Here is a 24,764-nt window from a genome sequence, read left to right as displayed (position 1 = left end):
CATATTCTTTAATAGTTTAAGAGCCTCATACAATGTGACCCCAGGTGACCAGGTGTCTGCTTCTGGCATCTCTCATATACAGGCATGGGAATTTTTAAGTAATGGAATTTTGACCATGATTTATAGAAAAAGAAACAGGCTGTTCTTTTGGTATTTGCACATTAATACCAAGCCATAAATGCTTTTGTATAATTAATATTAAATATTTTTGTTACTACATGTTCTCCTAATCCTTTTATCTGATTAAAATAAATCTGAGCCTCGCACGGTGGTGTACGCCTGTAACCCCAGTGGCTCGGGAGGCTGAGACAGGAGGATTGTGAGTTCAAAGCCAGCTTCAGCAATGGTGAGGCACTAAGCAACTCAGTGAGACCCTGTCTCTAAATAAAATACAAAATAGGGCTGGGGATGTGGCTCAGTGGTCAAGTGCCCCTGAGTTCAATCCCCAGTACCAAAAAAAAAAAGTATCTGTACTTAACAATGGCATATTAATATAGTTTACCTGAGAAATGTATTCTTTCCATGGCTAAAGTAAGATAAAAACTGTTTTTTTAAAATTGATTAATTGTAAGTGAAATTCTGTAATCATAACAATTTAGTAAAAAGAAATCCAACGACTCATAAATTAAAAAGAAAACTTTTAGGACACAGTACAGAAACACACATACAACAGAAGCAAAAGCTTCAACAGACTATGAGCAATCTGCTCAAATACATTCTTATTCCATTTTAGTCTGTTATATGCACATTTTTCTAAAAAAAAAAAATTTGCTGATTAGCAATCCATAAATTTATTTTACTCTCCACTATAGATCAAGATGTATGTTTGAAAAAACACCAAAACATTACCTGCTGATGAGTCATTATCCCCCCTGGGGATATATTCAAGGACCCCCAGTGGATGCCAGAAACCAGGGATAACATGGAACCCCTTATATAATCATACGCCATATTGGTCAACAACAGATGGCATATGTGATGATGGTCCCATAATATTACATTGTCTGGTGATGTAGTGGTCATCTTAGTTTGTATCAGTAACTATGAGGTTCACACGATGAAGAAATGAACTAACAACATATTTCTCAAGACTTTATCTCTGTTATTAATCTGTGAATGATTGTGCTGTGTTTTTCTTCCACACATGTGTGCCTGTGATAAAGTTTAATTCATACCACATCAATAGACTTAAAAATAAGAACCATATGATCATCTCAATAGATGCAGAAAAAGCATTCGACAAAGTACAGCATCCCTTTATGTTCAAAACATTAGAAAAACTAGGGATAACAGGAACTTACCTCGACATTGTAAAAGCTATCTATGCTAAGCCTCAGGCTAGCATCATTCTCAATGGAGAAAAATTGAAGACATTCCCCCTAAAATCTGGAACAAGACAGGGATGCCCTCTATCACCACTTCTATTCAATATAGTTCTCGAAACACTGGCCCGAGCAATTAGACAGACGAAAGAAATTAAAGGCATAAAAATAGGAAAGGAAGAACTTAAATTATCACTATTTGCAGATGACATGATTCTATACCTAGAAGACCCAAAAGGGTCTACAAAAAAGCTACTAGAACTAATAAATGAATTCAGCAAAGTGGCAGGATATAAAATCAACACGCATAAATCAAAGGCATTTCTGTATATCAGCGACAAAACTTCTGAAACGGAAATGAGGAAAAACACTCCATTCACAATATCCTCAAAAAAAAATAAAATACTTGGGAATCAACCTAACAAAAGAGGTGAAAGATTTATATAATGAAAACTACAAAACCCTAAAAAGAGAAGTAGAAGAAGATCTTAGAAGATGGAAAAATATACCCTGTTCATGGATAGGCAGAACTAACATCATCAAAATGGCGATATTACCAAAAGTTCTCTATAGGTTTAATGCAATGCCAATCAAAATCCCAACGGCATTTCTTGTAGAAATGGATAAAGCAATCATGAAATTCATATGGAAGAATAAAAGACCCAGAATAGCAAAAGCAATTCTAAGTAGGAAGTGCGAATCAGGCGGTATAGCGATACCAGACTTAAAACTATATTACAGAGCAATAGTAACAAAAACAGCATGGTACTGGTACCAAAACAGGAGGGTGGACCAATGGTACAGAATAGAGGACACAGAGACTAATCCACAAAGCTACAACTATCTTATATTTGATAAAGGAGCTAAAAGCATGCAATGGAGGGAGGATAGCATCTTCAACAAATGGTGCTGGGAAAACTGGAAATCCATATGCAACAAAATGAAACTGAATCCCCTCCTCTCGCCATGCACAAAAGTTAACTCAAAGTGGATCAAGGAGCTAGATATCAAATCAGAGACTCTGTGTCTGATAGAAGAAAAAGTTGGCTCCGATCTACATATTGTAGGGTCGGGCTCCAAATTCCTTAATAGGACACCCATAGCACAAAAGTTGATAACAAAAATCAACAAATGGGACTTACTTAAACTGAAAAGTTTTCTCTCAGCAAGAGAAACAATAAAAGAGGTAAATAGGGAGCCTACATCATGGGAACAAATTTTTACTCCTCACACTTCAGATAGAGCCCTAATATCCAGAGTATACAAAGAACTCAAAAAATTAGACAATAAGAAAACAAATAACCCAATCAACAAATGGGCCAAAGACCTGAACAGACACTTCTCAGAGGAGGACATACAATCAATCAACAAGTACATGAAAAAATGCTCACCATCTCTAGCAGTCAGAGAAATGCAAATCAAAACCACCCTAAGATACCATCTCACTCCAGTAAGATTGGCAGCCACTATGAAGTCAAACAACAACAAGTGCTGGAGAGGATGTGGGGAAAAGGGTACTCTTGTACATCGCTGGTGGGACTGCAAACTGGTGCAGCCAATCTGGAAATCAGTATGGAGATTCCTGGGAAAGCTGGGAATGGAACCACCATTTGACCCAGCTATTGCCCTTCTTGGACTTTTCCCCGAAGACCTTAAAAGAGCGTACTACAGGGATACTGATACATCGATGTTCATAGCAGCACAATTCACAATTGCTAGACTGTGGAACCAACCCAGATGCCCTTCAATAGATGAATGGATAAAAAAAATGTGGCATTTATACACCATGGAGTATTACGCAGCACTTAAAAATGACAAAATCATAGAATTTGCAGGGAAATGGATGGCACTAGAGCAGATTATGCTTAGTGAAGCTAGCCAATCCCTAAAAAACAAATACCAAATGTCTTCTTTGATATAATGAGAGCAACTAAGAACAGAGCAGGGAGGAAGAGCAGGAAGAAAAGATTAACATTAAACAGATAGATGAGGTGGGATGGAAAGGGAGAGAAAAGGGAAATTGCATGGTAATGGAGGGAGACCCTCATTGTTATACAAAAGTACATATAAGAGGTTGTGAGGGGAATGGGAAAATAAACAAGGAGAGATATGAATTACAGTGGATGGGGTAGAGAGAGAAGATGGGAGGGGAGGGAGGGGGGATGGTAGAGGATAGGAAAGGTAGCAGAATACAACAGTTACTAATAGGGTATTATGTAAAAATGTGGATGTGTAACCGATGTGATTCTGCAATCTGTATTTGGGGTAAAATTGGGAGTTCATAACCAACTTGAATCTAATGTATGAAATATGATATATCAAGAGCTTTATAATGTTTTTAACAACCAATTAAAAAAAAATTAAAAAAAAAAAGTTTAATTCATAAATTAGGCACAATAAAATAATAGCTAATAATGGAACAATTTTAACAGTATACTACAGTAAAAGTTATGTAAATGTGGTCTTTCTCTCTCTCTCAAAATATGGTATTGCACCTTTTCATTTAAAGAATGCCCCTTATGGTTTCTCTTTGGCATGTCTGAAATAAACAATATCATTATTCTCATACTTTGGGGCCATTATTAAGTAAAATAAGAGTTACTTGAACACAAGCATTGTGATGCCATGTTAGTGGGTCTGATTACCAAGGCAGCTTCTAAATGACTCACCAGCAGGTAATATACACAGTGTGGATACACTAGACAAAGGGATGATTCACATCCTGGGCAGGACAGAACAGGACAATGTGAGATTTTTATCATGCTGTTCAGAATGGTGCACACTGTTTATTTCTGGAATTTTCCATTTAATATTTTCAGACCAAAGCTGATCACATGTCACTCAACTGTGGATAAATGGGTTTCCTATATGAAATATACACCTTGAGTCACTCTGCATTGAGACTGAAGTTGTTAGGCAATATTCAGATGAGTTTTATCATATACCCACTTTGCCTAGCAAAATACTAAGACCACTTTTCAGGAACATACTCTAACAAAACAAAGTTGCATATGCAAGCATTTTTACTACAGTGTCACTTATAAGATTGAGGACCATATAAACTTTGGTAAGAGAAGTATGTTTAAATTATGATACATCTGTTTATGTGAAGGAACACCCAACATGCAAGCATTTTTTTTAAATGTCATTTGTATTTATTGACATATTATTTTAAGTGGAAAAAAAAGACTAAAAATAATATATAAAGAATGAATTTCTTTTTGTAAATAGTTAAAGCATGTTTACATATTTAAAAAATGAGGGGAAATAAATGACAAAATGTAAGAAAGAACAAAATTTGGGTAACTGGTTGTTAGACTCTCTTTAGGGGCGGGTGGTAACTGAAATAGTGCTGAACTTCCCTTGATCTCTGGACCTGAGGCAGCCATCTTGGAACTATGAGACTACAGACATTTAGCTTCATGCTAAAACAAAGCAGCAGAATAGAAAAACTCAGGGTTTTAAAAATAATGTTGTTAAGCACCTGAACCACCATAAAGTACATCTTACATAATACAAATAAATTCTACTCTTAGCACATTCTCTATTATTTGCAACAAGTGTTTCTAACTGACACAAAATAATCATAGCTGACTTTTTCTATTTTTGTCATTGCTTATCCAAATTAACCATACTGTTCCAAAACAATTTAATTCCTTCTGTAACAAGAAACCAAAAACTTTTTAAAAAAAATTTTGTTATATATGACAGCAGAAGACACTACAATTCATATTACACATAGAGAGCACAATTTTCATATCTCTGGTTGTACACCAAGAACTTATTTTTAGTGATCACTTTCCAACTCCCTTCTAATATATCAATTAGAATATAAAACTCTGCTGTATGAATATATTACTACTTGTCTGTTATATAGTTGCTGGACATATAGGTTGTTGCCAGTTCTTAAATGGTACAGATAATGCTGACATAAACACTTTTGTGTGTGTTCTTTGGTGTACCTAGGTATACATTTCTGATGGGATATATGTATAAGTAGATTTGCTAGATTTGGGGTACCTGCGTGTTGAGCTTTATTAGATAATGCCAAGGAGATTTTAACTTATATATCAATTTGCTCCCATAAGCCCCTTATGATCCACACTGTTACCAACATTTGAATTTGTTTATTTTTTAAAATTAACCATTTTCCATGTTAGGGGGTGTAGTTAGGGGTCTCTGGAGAAGCAGAACCAATAGGAGACCTATGTGTTAGAAGAGATTTATTATGAGGAGTTGGCTTTTACGATTATGGAGACTTAAGAATCTCTCCATCTGCCATTTGTAAGTTGGACCATCAGGAAAGTTGATGGCTGTCATTTAGTCCCAGTTCAAAAGCCTGAGAACCATGAGTATGGAGAGCAGAAGATTATGTCCTGCTGAAGCAATTAGGCAGGAAGAGGAAGTTCCTCTTTCCTCTGCGTTTTGTTCTGTTTGGGCCCTCAATGGATTAGATGATGCTCCTTCACAGAAATGTGTCTATTTTATTTACATTTTTCAAATACATTGACACAACATATTGATCTTCCCCCTTTTCCATCTTACTATTGATTATTTGTGACTTCTCTCTTTATTTCTTGATGATAAGTTTTCTCAGAGTTTCATTCGTTTTACTTTATTTTTCAAAGAATAAACGTGACCCTGGGTGCATTGGCACCAACCTATAATCCCAGCAACTGGGGAGGCTGAGGCAGGAGAATTGCAAGTTCAAGGCCAGCCTCAGCAACTTAGTGGAGACCTTATCTCAAAATAAAAAAGGGCTGAGGATGTAGCTCAGTGGTAGAGTGTCCCTGAGTTCGATCCCTAGTACCAAAACAAAAGAAAACAAAATAAAAAGTATAAATATGGCTTTGGTTCTCTTTATTGTATGTTTGTTTCTATTTTATTCATTTCTGCTTATATATTCATTATTTCCTTCTTTCTATTTTGGGGGAATTTAATTTGCTTTGAGCTGGAGGCTCAGGTCACTGTTTTTCAGCCCTTTTATCTAATACATGCATCTATGACTATTAATTCCTGGTAAGCATGACTTTGGTTTTATCCCACTTATCCTACTATATCATATGTAGTATTTTCTGTATCCCTCAGCGAGGGTGTTTTCTCAATTTCCAAGTTTTTCTTTGAACCGTGGGATATTTAAAAGTTTCTGGTTATTTTCAAAATACACAAAGACTTAAAATTATTTTTATTATTGATTATAGTTAATTGTACTATAATCAGAGACACATTATATATGATATCAGACTTTTCCAATTTGTTGACAAGTGCATGATGGCTAGCATGTCATTTTTGATAAATGATCATGGGCATTTGAAAATAATGTGTCTTCAGCAATTGCTGGATGTAGCATTCTAGTAATATCAATTAGCTAAGCTTGTTAATTATGTTGTAAAAATTCTCTATCTTCCAATTTTTGTTCTCTTATTCTACCAGCTAAAAAAAAATGGGGTAAGATCATCCCCTACTAGCATTGTTTGTTTATCTATATCTCCTTTTAGTTTGGCCAGATTTTGCTCTATTTGTTTTTAGAGTGTATAATTAAGAATTTTACAATTTAGAATTGTTACATCTTCTTGGTGGATTGAACTTTATATCAACATGAAATGTCTTTAACTTAAAAATCTTCTAGATTTAGTGTCTGTATTGTTTGATACTAATATGGCTGTAGCAGCTCTTCTTTGGTGTTCGTATGGGGTATCTTTCAAAGATGCTATTACTTTGTGTGTAGTTAGATTTAATGTTTATCTTTCATGAGCAGCTTGTATTAATTTTTATTTTAATCCCGTGTGTTGATAGTTGTTTTTAATGTAAATTCTATTAAAGTTTAAAACAGCATAAAATAATGAATAAATCATAAGTTTAATGAATTCAGCACTCAGATCAGGAAACAGAATGTTACCATCAGACACAGGGGTCCCATGACCCCTTATAGTCCTGTTCTCCTAAGGGTAAAGACTAGTCTAGCACTCGGCATTAGTATTGACTCCTTTGAACTTTATGTAAATGTAATCACTCAGATTAATTGGGATACTTAATAAAAATATTAGTAAAAATTTACATTTAATATATTAACTGATACCTTTACATTTAAATCAAACATTTAGTTATGTCTTATATCTGTCACATATTTAATAACTTTTCTCTCGATTCCTATTGAATTAAACACTATTATTACTCTTGTATCATATTTTTCCTCCAAGAACTTGCTATTTATACATTTTGATTGATTTCTTTTTTGCAAAGTGCCCTAGAGACTGATAAAAAATCGAAACATTGGTCTATTAAAATCTAACATATATTTCCACTTCCATGACTTTCCAGACAATGTAAGAATGATAGAACAATTTAACTTTTGAATAAATTTTATATTTCTCTCATCTTCTGTGCTTCTGTTGCCTTGTATTTTAATTCATGAAATCTTTATCATCATTATTCTTAGTGCATGTTTACCCACATATTTACCTTTTCTGTTCTTCCTCATTCCTTCCTCCATTTCTTTGCTTCCACCTGTGACCATTTTCCCTTTGCCTGAAGAATTTTGTTTTTCCCTTATTTCAGACATGCAGGCAAAAAATCCTCAGTTTTCTATCCCTAGAAAAAGACTTTATTATACCTTCACTTTTGAAGGATATTTTCATTGGATATAAATTTTAACTTGATAATTGTTTTCTTTTATTGCTTTGAGGATATTATTCCATTGTCCTCCTGGGTTCCAGTATTTCTGCTGGAAATTTGGTTGTTTTTTCTCATCATTTGCCCCTTTGAACAATTTCCTCTGGTTGCTTTTAAGATTTTCTCATTGTCTTTGGTTTTCAGCAGTCCTGAAATTCATGATATTCTTTCCTGAGTTTCCTAGCACTGCTTCAATCTATGGTTTGATATTACTGGTTAGTGGGAAAATTCTTATTCTTTATCTCTCAAATGTTACTTCTGTCCCATTCTCCTCTCCTCCTGTGATCTTTTCAGTCTCATACATCTCTTACATTCTTTTTCGCCTTTTGATCTTTTTTCCTTTTCACATTTAAGCTGGATAGCTGTCTTCAGTCTTAAAATTCCTTTTTTAAAGAAAGAGATTCTAATTTACTAGTGCAAGTCTCCATTTCACCCTTGAGTTCTTTTTTCATACTTTTTCTAAAGTACATGTCTGATATCTGGTCTTTTGAGTCTATTGTCTGCTTAATTTCTCTTGGTGCTTTTGGTAAGGATTCATTTTCTATATTCTGGCTATTTTTTATTGAGTACTGCATATTGTATATGAAAAAGTGTGGATATTATTTCATACCCCACATACCGTTTATCTTCTCCTAGAAAACATATGCTTTTGCTTACGGTGGGCACTTAGGATATGGGTAGGCAACCTCTAGCCAGAATGGATTTAATCAGAGATTAAGATGATTCAAAACTCAGCCTTGTCTTTATGAAGACTTCCTCACTTATCTACTTCTTGCTCATTCTTGCTCTTAGATGTTGTCCTTTATTGTCCCAGCTGAAAGTGCGGGACATTCAGTGGGTCTCTTCTCCTTGGTGGGTCTGAACTCAAATTTTTGTCCTTTCCTCATCCTAAGACTGCTGAAAGTATGGTTCAGTTTCTTAGCTCTCAACTACTGCTTTTGATGTCAGGATTTTACTGTAGTAGAGACATGGTATTAATTCCAAATATAGCTCTTTCTCTATATCTTCATATATCTGTCATCTATCATATATACACATGCATACACATAGTCCAGAAGCTTTTCTGGTTCATGGGAAGACAAATTGTTCTAAAGCAATTTAACCTGTCACTGTACCAAGTAGAATCCCAAATTTTAACAAGTAATTTTAAAATATAAAAAAATATGTATTTTGTAAGAAGTTGCCTGTTAATGAAAGAAACAGAGACACTTTTAAAAATTAATTCATTGGGCTGGGCTATAGCTCAGTTGGGAGAGTGCTTGCCTCACATGCACAAGGCCTGGAGTTCAGTCCCCAGCACCACACACTCAAAAAATTAATTCATATATCCATGGATAAATGACTGACTCCAGAATGAAACAAGTTCAGAATCAATTCTATTTCTGTTTGTTAAATGTAAGTGTTAAGAAAGGTGTTCACATAAATAAGTAAATGTAAGAGAAGTATTTGTACCAATGTCATTCAGTTCTTTGAAAGTCAAAATTCACACAATGATCTATCATAAATTTTAAAATAATATTCAGATGACAACTAAATTAAATTGTTATTAAATAATTTAAGAGAAAACATTTAGAAAGTACCTGTTATTTGAAAATTTTTGTTACTTTTTCACTAGATTAGTTTATATTTGAAACATTTACACCAATATTTTGGTGCTGGAGGCTTTTATGTTCTTGTATATCAATGAGAGCAGAAATGTACCTTTATGAGATTCTTGAAGGGTAAAAGATATTCTTTCTTATGTAAGATAGGAAAAGGACATGTTTTCCGTTAGGATAATTTTAGCAATAAATATGAAAGTTGAAGGTCTTAAAACTATACCCTTTCAATTATTTTTGCTCCTAGAAATCCTTGAGAATTCACTTTGAAGAACTCTGAAGCGGAACAGGAGGCAGTAGTATCTCTGTTCTACAGAAACTGTAAGGTCCAAAAAGCAACAGAGTACAAGGTGTTGTTGGGAATTGGATGTGAGAAATGATATATGACTGACTTTTTGGGGTCATCTCACAACTCAAGTTCTATAAGCAGAGCAGAGAGAAAAAGAACCTTTACAGCAGAACCAACTGGACACTGTAGCTTACTATCTATTTGGAGTGCCAGACAGTGGGGTGAGAAATCATATCCGAACACGTCAGATATTGTCTAAATGCAAATCCTGCAGTCACCATTAATTTGGAGGGAAGTTATGGATTTCCCTGCACCCCTGGGAAGGAGCTGGATCAGAACCTAATTAGACAAAGACTGGGGTTAAGTGCATCCGTCTGCTCTGTGTGTCCAGAATGATCTCTCCTGGGTGAAATCTCAAATGGAAAAACATTTCACCTTATTGCTAACATTAAAACCCAGAATGAATAAATGGTAAAGGAAAGTCAGCAAGAAATGACAGGGACAGTGTAATGGGATATGGAGCAAATTGAATTGGTGGTTTTAGAACCAAGTTAATTCTTCCTAATAAGTCTGAGTGGGTGCTCTGTTTTGTTTTCCTTAGTTTTTCTGGTAGAAATCAGCCAACTGCAAGGATTGTGTGGGTCCATGAGGCAGCTCTTTTCTTAGGAGCCTGTGGGCCCCTTTCCTGGACCTACCACAGTCTCAATCTGTGAATGTGAGAGAGGACCGCTCAACCTCTAGACTGCTGCCCCCAGCCATTTTTGTGGCTTCACAGACAGTGTGGATTTTGGTCCACTGAGGTCATTACAGGTCACCCCAGCATGACTGAGGAAAGCACAGGTTTCTGAATCTCTGTCTCAGGGTTGTGAGGACATGATCAGCAAAGGCAATGGCCAGGGAGTCAGATTTTGGCTTCAGGATACCTTTGAGGACATGTTCTTTCTACACTTCATTTTGTTTCCTCATCATTCCCAGGAAAATTCCAAGAGAATTGCCTTAAGTAGGGTTCCTTTCTTGGGATCTACTCTTGTCTTTGTCTAGAGTCTACTTTTCTGCTGGATATTCCCACCTAATGCTGTCTCTTATATATAAATATATCCTGAGCAGGAAATAGAGAGTTGGAGGGAATCAAAGGATAACCAACAAGTGCCGCCACTATGCCCATGTACCTTTGTGCAAAAAATAAATTCTAAAGACATTTTTTTTCAAAACAATTAACTTCCATCCATCAGAAAAATTTTCAATAAACTTATTTTTTCACTGCACTGCCGTGGATCCCAAAATTGACAAAACAAATAGACAAATCTATAATGTCTATGATGTGCACGATGCCCCCATACTTGTGGCATCCTTGTGCAATTAACAGTTTCACAGCCATACCCAGCAGCCTATATCAAACCACACTCTTTTGTATTCAAGATTAAAAAAAAAAAAAAGCCTCAGAAAGGTGAAGTGAATGTCCCAAGGTCTCCCTGTCTGCTAGCCATCAGATCTTCCAGCTCTGGTACTTTCCCATGGTTTACACTCTTTTCCTGAATGTCCCTTGCTTCCTGGCGACATTCTCCAAGGACCACCAAGTTGAGCCCGTAAAAATCACATTTCTCTGAACTTTCCTCGAGCACAGGTCTCGCCTTCCAAGTGTAACTCTTGCTTGCCAACTTTGACACATCTTGGAACAATAACTCCTGTGAGCTGCATTTTATGTGATGTGAGACAGGTGTGCAACTGTTGAATACATGTCTCAAGAGAGCTTATTAAAACAGCTAAGCCAATTAACTCTCATAGAAACACGTAACCTTTTCCAGGAAAATACATCTGAGGAGCAGGAGCTTGTGGGAACAAGTCCTTGGGGGGAAGCACGGCCTTTGATCTCAGAGACCCTTTCCCCAGGGTTGGCCTGGCCCCCTGGGGGGAAGGAGACCTATGGCAGTAGCTCTCTTCTGGAGGAGGGAGGTGGGTTAGTTGGAGCACAGGATACCCCTGGAGACTGGCCTTGTGTACAGAGGTGAGAGCAAGCTGCAGAAGATAAATTAGATGACAGGCAGCTCATCCATTAGAGCGGATTCTGAAAACTCAACCGAACATGACCCATTGGGCATAAAGTGACTAATAGGAAACCAAGGTGAGAGGGGAAGTATGTGTCCCCCAGGCTGAGTCTCTGCTTAATGAGGCCAAAGGTAGGTTTTAATCTTGGTATTTTCTAGTTAATTTGAAGTCAGGAAAAATGTCTGGCCCAGGGTCAGGGACTAGACTCCTCCCATGGGACCAGATGAGGAATGAATGACTACTACTGGAATGGTGGCTCCTGGGGTAGGGAGGGAGTGCTGTGCTACCTCTCTGCAATCCTTGGGTAAATAACCTGGAAGTCAGCTCTGCTGGACTAGCCATCAGTGGTCATGCTGTTGGGGACAAGAAGTTTCACCTATGCATTGGTCATATACACAGTTCACTTTGACCACTGGTTTCTGCCCCCAAACCCCGAGACATCATCCCGCTGTGTTCTCCTCCCCTCTCCATGGACTTGGTACCTGACTCCCTCTGTCCATCTCTTCCCTGGGAATCCCATTTCCTGTCCTTACTGGCTCTCATGGCCTATCCCAGAATTCTCTTGTCTGGGGTATGGCAAATTGCATCTGTGTCCCATGTATCTGGAATAAAGCCACCCCCCCCCCAAATGGTCATGGAATAAACAAATCAATGAACAGTGTAGCCAGTTGATTTCCAAATTGCTTTTTTAGAGGAAACCCTTTTTGGCAAATGGATTCTGGTCATCCCCTGTCTCTGCAACACAAAAGCCCCTGAGACATGACTGAGAAGCTAGGGGAGTTGAATGCAAGTTGAAAACCTCCTGTAGAAGTTCTCCAGTGAAGAGAACTATTCTTCTTTGTAGACTCCCAGAAAACAAGCTATTCGTCCAAGAATACATGGAGTAATATGCAGTTGAGTTGAAATAAATTAGGAACAAAGAAATTTGCTGAAAATAGTTTGATTAACACACCAATTTGATCGAAACTGCTTAGTTTCTTTCCATACAGTCAATCCTGGGTATCCTCAAGGGATTGGCTCCAGGGACCCCCTGAGGATACCAAGGCACATGCTTGAGTCCCTCATGTTAAATGGCATAGTATACATGCCATACACCTATACACACCCTCCTGCATACTTTACATTACATTTAGATTACTTGTAATATCTAATACAATGTAACTGTACATGTTCCCAGAGGTTGACTAGTGATGTCTAGAAACCTTTAGAATGTTTGGAAATTTGAACTTGTCTTTGACTCTTAACGCATGACTTTTTCTTGTACTATAAATATTCCTAGAAATATGTTCATGTGTTCACTCAACACCCTATTAAAATCTATAATAATATAATTGATATGAATTATATTATATTATAATATAGATAGACATACATATATGTAGTATAATAATATATAGATTTATTATATATAAAATTTTTTTATTATATATAAATATATATATATAACCTATATAGAATCTAATATGACCTATTCTAATGTCTATTATAACCACATCATGTACCTTGTTGGGTAAATGTCTATTTCTCCTTCCTGAGGAAATGTGCCTTGTTTATAACTGAATATTAAAAACTCCTAAGAGGATTCACTGATTAGAATAAAAAGAGATACTTTCTCACAATTTTTCCTGTTTGATTGAAAATTGTCTTTGTAGAAAAAAAATCATGCACATTTTATTATTTTACATTGCTTTCTTCAAAACCAGTAGTAGATGATACACAATCATCATTGTCACAATTGAAGTCAAGACTCCATTGCAACAGATTGAAATTAAAGGACATCCTGGGGTTATGATTATGGGTGTTTCTTTCATCTAATTTGGAAAGTGGTGGAGAAATTTAACACCTACAATGTTCAGAGTTTGCCAGTAAAGTCTCAGTTGATAAATCCAATCCTCTCTTCGCAGTCCTCATCATGGTTAGTGACGTTAAACACTGATGATGACCACACTCCTCTTGAAATCATATTCTTTTGGTCTCTGTAACAATGAGTGTCAACAGATTTCACCTGGTGTCACTGTCTCCATGACACTCTCCTCCCCTCTCAGATGAGAGTGATACTGCCTTATGGAGTGACATCAGATGTCACTTTCTTTCACGATACTTTTCAAAACTCTCCTGTTTTTCTCTCCTGCTTCTCGGGAGAAGCAGCCAGAGTACATTTTGAGATGGAGTGTGATTCTGTCATTTCCTCTCCTCTCTGAGCCCCAGATCCACTGACTCAACACCTCAAGGTCATCTCAGAGGCAATGTTCTTTTGCTTCCAAACTGAACCTCTTTCAGTTTTCCCAATTTCAGCACAGAACTATCATCCACATAGTTCTGTAAACCAGAAATCAAGTGTCCTACCTTTCACTGTCCAATCCCTTAATCCCCAAACCAATCCATCACCAGGTCCTGGCAAATTAATTCCTAAATATGTCTCCAATTCAGTCTCATATCTGCTAGGACCTTAACACATGCCAGGCCTAGAAGACCAGCAATCGGAGGCCCATTCCCCACCTTACCTCCGTCTCACCACCCTCTCAGATGTTAACTCACATCATTTTCCAGGGAAACTTATAACAACCTCTCAAATCAAACCAGACCCCTTATTATATGATGTCATAATATAATATACTTTTGACTATTATCCTTTCCATAATTGTACTTTTACATTTATTTGGGTAAGTGTTAGATTATTATCTGTCTCCATCTCTGTATGGTAAGTTCTCAGGAGGAGGGGTGCAGCATGAGGGGAGCCTGTATCTGGTTTAGCTCAAGGTTATCTTCTGAGAGCTCATGCCACAGTTTTGAGTCACACCCTTGAAAGATTTCTTTTTTTTTTTACACAAATGGAGCACCACTTTTCATTTTTCTGGTTGTGCTTAATGTGGAGTCATACCATTCATGCAATCATATCCATACATAGGGTAATAATGTCCATCTCATTCCACTGTCTTCCTCCCCCCACTGCCTCCTTTCCCCTCCCTCCTCTCTGCCCAATCTAAAGTTCCTCCAAGATGTTTTGAGAATAGATTGGTCATGATTTATGAAGAACAGAAATTCATCCCTGGATTTCTCTCCAAGACTTTCTAGTCAACATAATGGACACTGCTGAGAGACTATGAGCTCTTTTGACCAAGATACTCTTTTGCAAGAGGAGACTGGATGTGTTGGAGAAATCGCTTCTGCAGTCAGCAGTCTAGGGAGGCAGCATCACCTCAATTTCTCTGCAGCAGAATTAGTTGACGCCTAGAAATCCTGCAGAAGGCTTTTGAAGATCTTTTTTTTTAAGATAATCTCACACTTGAAATGTGAATTCATAATCTTTTTCTTGCTGACACAGACAGATAGCATCAGTGATGCAGAACTTGGCAAAGTTACTACCAAAGCAAATGATGCAGTGGGATTTCAACCCCAGGAATATTACAGAATTTTGACCCAAGCCTGTCCTTGCCAGACAACATTAATTATAGCAGCTTAGGTTTGAAAGTTTAAATGGGTTTTTAAAAACACATTTTACATCATATAAAAACAAAATTAATCAAATATCATAGGTATATGTGTACTACTGTGTAAAAAATTACTTGTCAATCCTAATCATGATAGTGTCTTGCATTATATGAGCACAAAATATCAAATGTAGTATACGTTGGTGTATTTTATGGAATGGAGAACTGTAGGTTTTCTTTTTGAGGTGCTGGAGATCTAACGTGTGTTAAGCAAGTGCTCTACCATTGAGCTTCATCCCCAGCCCTGAGAGTTCCCTACAGAAGTTTTTAATTCACAAGTGTTGGAACCAACCAAATATGTAGTGAGTTTCCTTCTAGTTCTTACATAGATCTCAAGGTCTAATGTCAAACTGGTGGTACTATTGAGAAATTTACTGGCTAGTAAGATCTTTTTTATTTGCATTGTCAAATATCTGCCTTACAAAAATCCAGTACAAAGGTTTGGTGTCATTTGCAGAGGCAAAGACTTATGTATAATGTTGGCTCATAGCTTTGTATAATGGTTTTTGGGCTAAGTTTCCCTGTGCTTGAGAATATGGACCTAAGATCAGCCTGATAGAAGCATAGCAAGGATCCACTATTGCTGGAAAGAGGAAAAAGCTGTAGATGATCCATAATTCTTGACCAAGAGCTAAGATGTGCCTCTTATTTGTCTAGATAAAGTCTCCTTGATTATAACAACCTGAACTTGATAGGAGATGAGTTGGATACTCACCTAATAACTTCCCACCCAGCCCACCTCTGAAAAATGATGGATGGAAGACAGATGACAATATGTGTTTCTCTCCATAGAGGGTGTCTTACTGGTCTCAACGCCTGCACAAGACAGGAAGAGGCCAATGGAAGAGCCCAGACCCACACCCAACATCTTCCCACATGACATATGAGTGGTTGCATCCAAGTCTTCCTAACTACTTGTCTGTAGGGAGTTAACACTCCAAAATGCATGATGAAAGATATAAAATGGGAAGATCAAAGAATTTAACCACAGACTCTTAAAAGGTGGCTGTTTTTAATCCCTGCCCTCTTTTTGTGCTTTGTGAGAGGTGAGACAAAAAACTGCCAGCAGTTCCAAGATGCTCAAACTCTTTCCACAGCAATTAATTAATTCACCAATTCCCTGATATCTCTTCCTTCCTCAAGGGCATCTTCTCTTGCTTTAAGTTGCTCTCCAGTTAAGAACTGGATATTTGAAGCTCTTCCTTTTGTCTCTCAAAAGAAAAAAAATTCCTTCAACATCAAACTGGAAGCGGTGCACTGAAGAATAAAATTAGTGAACAACACATACTTAGGTCTTATCCTTTGCAGAATACTACGGGGTCCAAGTTATACAGTTTAAGGCCTGGGATCATTTCCCGAGGTACATTTTCCCCTGTGTAGCTCAATGGTACCATTGGGTGGGGCTCTGAAGGGTCTGTTGACAATATTAAATGTCTCAGGATTTGAGGTGGGGCAGGCTGAACTCTTCACAACTGATTAATTTTTCAGTCTGCTGCTTTATCTACCTGACAGTACGACTTGAACTACTGCCATTTCTAAATTGCACTTCTAAATATTGACTTAATGGCGAGACTCAGTGTCATAACACAGCTCGCTGGAGCAGCGAAGATTTCCCAGGCCTCATCTAGAGGTCTGTACAATGTCCTGTGGGGAATAGAGAAGGAAGAGGAGGATTGAAGAAAAAAATAAAACCAAGTCCTGTTGAGAAAAGATGCAACTGCTCTTGACTTAATCTTACAGAGACAAATGGGAACACTCACCAGGCAGGCTATTGGATGAGGCTGGAGGGGACCAGGGCTGAGAGAGAAAGGACAGCAGTGACCATGGATCCCTCAGCCAATAGCCAATAAGTATGTAAGATTACAGGGCAATGCTGGCTGGACTGTACAACACTCTCAGAGAGCCTTTACTTTGGTATCCAGTTTGAAGGCCTAGACCATATCCAAGGAACAAAAGGCTCTTTATTGAGACTTCAACATGGCTAAATCTTTAGCTCATCTTCATTTAGGTCACTGAGGAAATTCTGGGAAGTTATCTTTTTAGCTTCTTTCCTCTTGATTATTTAACACTATAACTGATCTGAAGGCATTTTTTGTCACATCCCATTAGCTGTTGAACTGTGAATCAGAAGAAGTGGTTGACTCCTTGCCCTTAAGGAGCCATTTTGGAGAAGCAATGAGAATTTTTTACATGCAAATGAGCTTTGAGATTTATTAGATACTCATTGATATATACATTCAGATTCTCCAAGATGATAGAAAGCATAATGCTCTGCAAGGCAGCAGAGAGAAGTCTGGGCTATGGCAACTGCCCCTCTTCAGGATTTCCCATCATCTTGCCATAGTATTGTCACTATATGCAAAAGTCTACCAACAGCAGATCGTGTGTGCATGACACATGTGGGGTATTGGTGGAGGGGGATTATTGGAAAGGGGATCTTTAGAACATGAAGAACTTAAGTTTCAAGGTAAAGTGAAACTAACCAGATATGGAAGGAGGTCCTTATGGTTTTGTAGAGATATTCATCTTGATGTTCTTAGATTGGTTTTAAGGTGGTCCCTAAGGCACTATGTCCAACCTATTCTCTCTCCTATGCCTATGCAGGGGGCCTCTTATATTTGTGAATAATCATGCTTCTGAGAATGATCTCACAGGTGCAGCAAAATCTTTTGATTTTAGACCTCATCACAATGGGTTTGACCATGAACTTAACCTCTGGTTAAGTCTCATATAAGAATGGCCCATGCATTTATTGGCTTCCTTCATCTAATATCCAATTCCTTGAAAAATTGAGTCTCCATTTGAGATAAGAGAGTCCTCCTAAATCTTTCCCTTTCTCAAAAGCTTCTCATGTCATCCTAGGTGACTGCTATGGGTAGAATCCCAGGTGACCCCCAGAAACTATCTTCACTGGCAAAGCAAGCCTGTGTTTGTTCTTCTGCCCAGTTTTAGCTTTCCACAGCCGGCTCCTGCTTCATGAGCCCACCTATGGATGCCTGTCACTGCTCTCTGGCATCTTCAAGATTCCTACCACACCCTGGTTGTGGGGCTGCTTTCTGTGGTCTCCATCTGTCTATGTTCTATGCTCCTCCAGGAGCTGGCACACCCTTGAGTGTCCTGAGCAGTTCTCAGGCGTCCACCTCCAGACAGCATCCTCCAAACACCTGCTGAAGGCCCACACCCTTAGTGTGGGCCATCTGTGATTCAGCCTGTGCTTACTCATTCTTTGTACCACTCTCTCCTATCCCTGCCAGCTAGCCTTCCCCATAATCAGTCACACTCCACCCTCTCCCATAAACCACCGCACTCCTACAATTCTTTCAGCTGATGCTGCCCTCTGACTCAATCGAGTGAGATGCCATCAGCTACTTCTTCCCCTCTCCTATCAGGCTGCTTTTTATTTATGCCTTAATTTCTTCTAGGCCTCCCTTGATAACTTTGCCCATAACGGAAGTAATACAGCATTAAGAATTAGGTAAAAGTGTCCACAGCCATGTGCATGGAAAAGTCCAATGACCTACCAAAAGAGTAAATCCCACCACTGGGAAGATGACCGTGAGTTGATTATTTTGTTAGCTATAAATCCTCTCATCCTTAATAAAAGGTGAAGGATGAGAGAATCCCAAGGACTTCTCACTGTAGCCAAGGTAGTTTTCATGACCACTTACCTCATTGCAGTAAAATAATTTAGGATAACTTAGTCTCTTAATGATTTAAGATGTGCAGGAGGAGTCTTAACACAAAGGGACTTCATTTAATGCACTAACAAAAAGTTGTGAGTGGTTTGAATTCTCTTTTCTGTGTTGTAGGGGACTTTAAACATCTTTAGAAATGGTACACACCAAGTTATTTTGTTAAGGTCAATGAGACAATAATCAATCTCTCCTATATATCCAAAATTTTGCAAGTGAAAAATAGCTATAATATATTGAAGCAGTACTACTGAACCAAAGGAATCAATCGCCTACCAAAAGAGTGAATCCCACCACTGGGAAGACAATGACATTGTGTCTGGTCTAATGTTTCAAAGTACAAAAACAAAATTTAACAAAATGTGCTTATAAGATGTATTTCATAAGTAAACATCTCATTTTTCAAACCATGGCTTTGTTCTCCAACAAGAAGACTGTAATGCTTTCCCTCAGAGACTCAATGGTGTTTTGATTTGGAAGATAAGTAAGACCTGAAGATCAACACTCACCTGGCCAGTAGTACATGTAGACCTTCCTTTTGGCCTTAATCAGAGTGACCCACAGAGGTTCTGATCCATTCCACCAAAGAGGCATCAGGCTGTCTCTGTTGACACCGATGTCAAATGACTTGTTGGTTTTGGGATCCCACATGTAATTCCCAGTCATCTGATGGACCTCACAATGGCGCCCTACATTAATGAGAAGGCAACGCTGTCAGTTTATCATTCTGGGTCTTTTCATTTTTATCGTTGTTTCTTGTTATAAAAGCTACCCCTGCTCATTGAGAAAATACAGAAGAGCATAATAATTGGCTTTGATTTTTTTTTTAATTATAGATATTTCTTCTTAGACTATGCCATAAAGGCAAATAATCCTGTGACATTCCCACTAATCGACTGAGGGTGAGATCACTTTGAGTGAAGCTAACCTGTCAAGTCTGAGCTGTTTGAAGTCACACCGAGGACAGTGTGTGTTGAGTTTGGCTTTCTGTTCATGACTAGACATCTAAATCGGAATCAGTATAGAAACAGATTCCTGTGAGACTTGGGTTAGGTTCTCATTCCAGAGCTTTTCCTGTCTCCCTTCCACACCCCTCCCACACCCCTCCCACAAGATCAGCGATCTTTCTCCTTTCTTGGATAAGAGGAGTTATTTCTTCAGTGCTGAACAATCACACAACCTATGACATTTGGAACAGAAGAGTAAAAAATAGATTCAACTTTGGAAAACAAAGCAAGAAAACAGCCCTCCAAATGGAGCGTTCTATAGAAATGAGGGTTGGTCCTGCTGGGCACCCTCAGTCCCAGAAGAGAAGCCAGAAGTGAAAGACGCAAGCACTTGGATTCTTTTGAAACATTAGGCTTAAATTATTTATTTTGGAGCAATCTGTTACATCTTTAAAGTAAAAATAACACAAACATTGGCAAGTGCATCAAAAATTGCTGCAATTTTAGTGAGCGTCATTTGGCACCAGGATGAAACACTCTCCCCAAGCTCCCTAACTATGCTTAATCAAAGTGGCTTTTTTATTTGTTTGCTGTTGTTGTTTCTTCTTGCCCCCCCCCTTTTATTTTTAAACAAAAATAACAACCACAAAACTACAATTTTGAAAATGTGCACACCAAAAATAACATAAAGCAAAAACATTTTATTTCATCACAGAAAGCAAGTCACTCCATAAACCATGCTTTGAATGCAAAGCCCAAAGATCCAAACAAAATGGTTTTTACCCAAAACTATAGCTGTGGTAGGTAAAGAGATTCAAATCTGAATAAACGGTCCCTATTTTCAAGTGGCTTGTGATTTAACGCTCAAGAGACAGTCTTCTGCATAAGAGATAGGCCTCCTGAGACCTAGGAAGCAGATCAAGTTGAAGCCTTAACCTGAGAATCAGGGTCATCCTCACCCATGTTGCTGAGGATAACTTTTTTTATTTTATTATATTTTATTTTTATTAACTAACTCATTAAGTGCAGACATATTTCTTACTGGTTCAACTCTGTTATCATTTTTAGTATTTGAAAGTCTAATAATGTTAAGGAAGCCCCTCTCACGGGTAAGGGTCCTTATTGATGTCTTTTATTCACCATAATACACTCCATATCAAAAACTTTTATCATCCTAATAATGCTTCCTCACCTCTCACAGGGCAAGGTAATCATGATAATATCCATTGGAAAATGTCTCCTTCCGTCTTTCCCTGTAGGTGATCTCTATTGTCCTCCCAAGTGCAGGGAGGGTATCTCACCGGGAGCTGCTGTGCACAGAAACTTTAAGGGTACAAAGTTGAAAGTGGTGAGAAAAGCATTACAGAGATCAGTGACCAAAGAAGAGTCCTAAATAAATCAGCAGCAGAAGACTTGAAGGACAAGGTATATTAGACATGGGAACCATGGGGAGGGAAAAACCAGTGGGAGGGGCAGAGCCATCTCTGCTTTCAAGTTTGAACTGTTTGGACCATTTTAGGTGACATAGATGAAACCCAAATAAAAGTGGGGGCCTTGTGTGATATAGTTTTTCACAAAGTGCTACATTCAAAGAAGGCAAAACCAACCAAAAATAATTGCTAAAGTACTTATAGATCTCCAAAACCCCACAAGATATCATTTGGAAAAATGTTCCTCTCCTTTTCAATCTTCTAGTCGGCACTCTGAACCCCCAATTATCCGAATTCTCTTTACTCTTTAGGTAAAAATGAGGAGCCTCCTGTGAATCATAGAACTGTTTATGAATAGATTGCATTTGCATGTGGATTGGGGGAGAAAGGGAGAGAACATTCTGCTAGAGAATTTTTGTAGGGTGGAGTCTTTCTTTCAATAAGAAAGTCACCTCAGACTCCTCTGAGAGAGTTGGTTTCTTCTTGTGGATTGGCCTTGAGTTGAAACAGGAGGGTGCATTCTTCAAAGGCTGGATCACAGATGCTGTCCCTGTCCCAGGGGCATCCCTTTGTTCTGGAAGCCAGTAGGAAGCTTCATGCCTCTCATCCCATCTGCCCCAGGTGTCTCTTCCAACTGAACTGACCTTCCTTCCATGAATATAGTGAGGTTGGCAGTTTGTGTCTGTAACAGTCTAAGCCTGCTCTTATGCAGACTGGTTTTCACACACACACACACACACACACACACACACACACCCCGGGTAGAAGTGATGACTGAAAGAACAGAACAGAACAAAACAAAACACAATGTACTCGCTTCTGCAGCCCACAAGCGCTCATCTCCATATTCCTGCCTGACCCATATCTATTTTTGTACAATTGCAACTCTTGATTTTTCTGTGGTTTTTGCTTTCCAAACAGAGCTTTGCTATAGTTTGTTTTTTGGACCCTCGGCTCAAGGCTTTAGTAGACACTTTTCCTGACTTCCTCACAAAGCACAAATTTCAGGTGGGTTTTCAGGTATGATGTAAGGAATGTCTATTTCTGTTTCTCCTCCAGGACAACTCTGTAGGCCTTTAACATCTGTGCTTGCCTTTCACTAAGGGGTTCACAGAATAACTCCCACACCTAGAACAGGTGTATGAAAAAAAGCAGGAAATGATGCTTTCATTTTTTACTCCCCAAAGTCTTATTCGAGTGTGTTCTGATGTAATGCCCCTCACCAGAAGTTTTTAGCAAGTGTTCATAATCCTCTGCACCATGTTGTATTCCAAAGCACCGTAAATATCTGTCTTTCCATCCCATGAGAAAGCAGAGGATCATTTTATCTATAACTGATGGTCATAAAGACTTCCCTAAGATGAATCGGACTCTTTTGAACCCCCTCCTTGACTAGACCTGACCTTGGGCTTCCCTCTCTGACCTTGTGGAGTTCAGTTTGAGCAAGAATCCTGATAAGTCAGCTTAGGGAAAATCCTCCACCATCAGGTTCTGACCACCCTCAATCTTATTGCCCACCTGCCTCCAGCAAGAAGTCCCTCACCCCCGTCATGCTCCTTGGCTATACATCCCCACTCTTCCTTATTTGTTTTTTGGAATCTAGTCCAATTTCTCTTCCCACTACAAGATCCCATTTTGCAGTGGGTTCCTAGAACTATCACAATGAATTCCCCTTGAGTAGAGTCTGGCTTACCATCTTTAACAAGAATCATAAATAATTTTCCTTTATTTATTTACTTTTCATGTCTTTCAGCTTTTCTCATTATTTTTATTTAATGTATTAATTCCTTTTGTAGTTTATTTCTTCATTTATCTTTTTTATTTTTAAATTTCATTCAACATGCATCCTATGGCTTGGGTAGGGCATGTCCTCCAAATGTTGATATACTGGAATCTTGGTCTCCAGTGTGGAGGTGTTGGGAGGTAGTGGAACCTTTAAAAAGTGGGTCAAGTGGGAGGTCATTAGGCCATAGAGCACCACCCTTGGAAGGGAATAATGTGGTTCTCCCAGGACCAGTTAGTTCTTGAGAGGATAGATTATTATAAAGCGAGATCACCCCACATGATTGGCCCCTTCCGCATAAGGCTCTTTCACTTTCTGCCTCTCCACCACGTTGTGATGCCATCAGGAGTCTCTTATCAGGATGCTGGTGCCAAGTTAGACCTTGTATCACCAGAATCATAAGCCAAATACATCTCTTTATAAGTTCTGCAGCCTTGGGTATTTTGTTACTGTGACCAAAAATGTATGAATACAGTGAAGTTATTAAGTCATTCACATGCTAGGCAGATAAAGATCAAAAGATTTGGTCTTTGTGTTTGACTAGCTTGCAGCCTGGTATGGACAACAATATGGCATAGTGGTTTGGGAAACAGACTTTGGAGTCAGACTACACAGGTTCCAATATAAGCCCTTCTATTTACTATCTGCCTGATCTTGGTCAAGTAGCTTGGACGCTCTAAAACTTCAATTTCCTTATCTGAGTAATGGTCATGATAACAGTTATCATGAAACATACAGATAAGCAGCCCTCCCTTGCATGGTACTATGGGATCATAAAAATGACCCTGCAAACCATGCAAAATTATTTTAATAATCTTTGGGGGAAATTACAATTGTTCCATGACCATTAAAATTTTTTATAAAACTATTTAAAGTTCTCTGTCAGCTACAACTGTATAGGGAGATGAAGAAAACAATAATATGATCATTTACTAGTGTATTGTAATTTAAAATATTAGAAACATTGAGAATTAATGAGTTAGGGTTAGGGTTAGGGTTAGGGTTAGAAAAAAAAACTTAGAAAAGATGATTTGAACAGCACTTGCTTGTCCTCCAAGATGGTTAACAGAAGTGGACTTTTTCCCTATACCTTGGTGAATTGTCCTACCCTTATCTAAACACTTTTTATCCTCTGTGTTCTACATGTCATGAAATACCCTCAAGAGTTCCTTAATGTGAAGCTTTGGCTGGTGTCACCTCCTCAGGGACATGTTCATCCTTCATGTCACACCCCCTTTCCTCATTTCTGTGGTTTGAATTTGGTTTGTCCTCCTAAGTTCCCTGGGCTGGAATCTTGATCCTCAGAGCAGCTCTGTGAAGGTGCCGGGAGCTTTAAGTGACAGGGCCTGGGAGGGTGACCAGGTCACATGGCTCCACCCTCGTGAATGGATTGATGCTCTCATGGAAGTGGGTCAGGTCTTCTATGACTAGATTAGTTCTCATAAGGACACATTGTTGGGCTGAGGTTGTAGCTCAGTGGTAGAGCACTAGTCT

At 38.3% G+C, this 24,764-nt stretch overlaps 1 protein-coding gene across 1 annotated transcript in view; it reads right to left on the bottom strand.

Moving 5' to 3' along the window:
- Enpp6 (ectonucleotide pyrophosphatase/phosphodiesterase 6) overlaps window positions 1-24,764 on the bottom strand; it is a 111,521-nt gene that overhangs the window by 44,447 nt on the left and 42,310 nt on the right. The window contains exon 2 of the mRNA XM_027927207.2: window positions 19,620-19,799. Coding sequence (XP_027783008.2) covers window positions 19,620-19,799 — 180 coding nt within the window. The remainder of the gene's footprint in view (window positions 1-19,619; window positions 19,800-24,764) is intronic.

This window comes from Marmota flaviventris, chromosome 3 (assembly GCF_047511675.1).
Source record: "Marmota flaviventris isolate mMarFla1 chromosome 3, mMarFla1.hap1, whole genome shotgun sequence".
Lineage (NCBI taxonomy): Eukaryota > Metazoa > Chordata > Mammalia > Rodentia > Sciuridae > Marmota > Marmota flaviventris.
The sequence above is the reverse complement of the archived record's forward strand: the minus strand, read 5'-3'. Positions and strand labels throughout refer to the sequence as shown.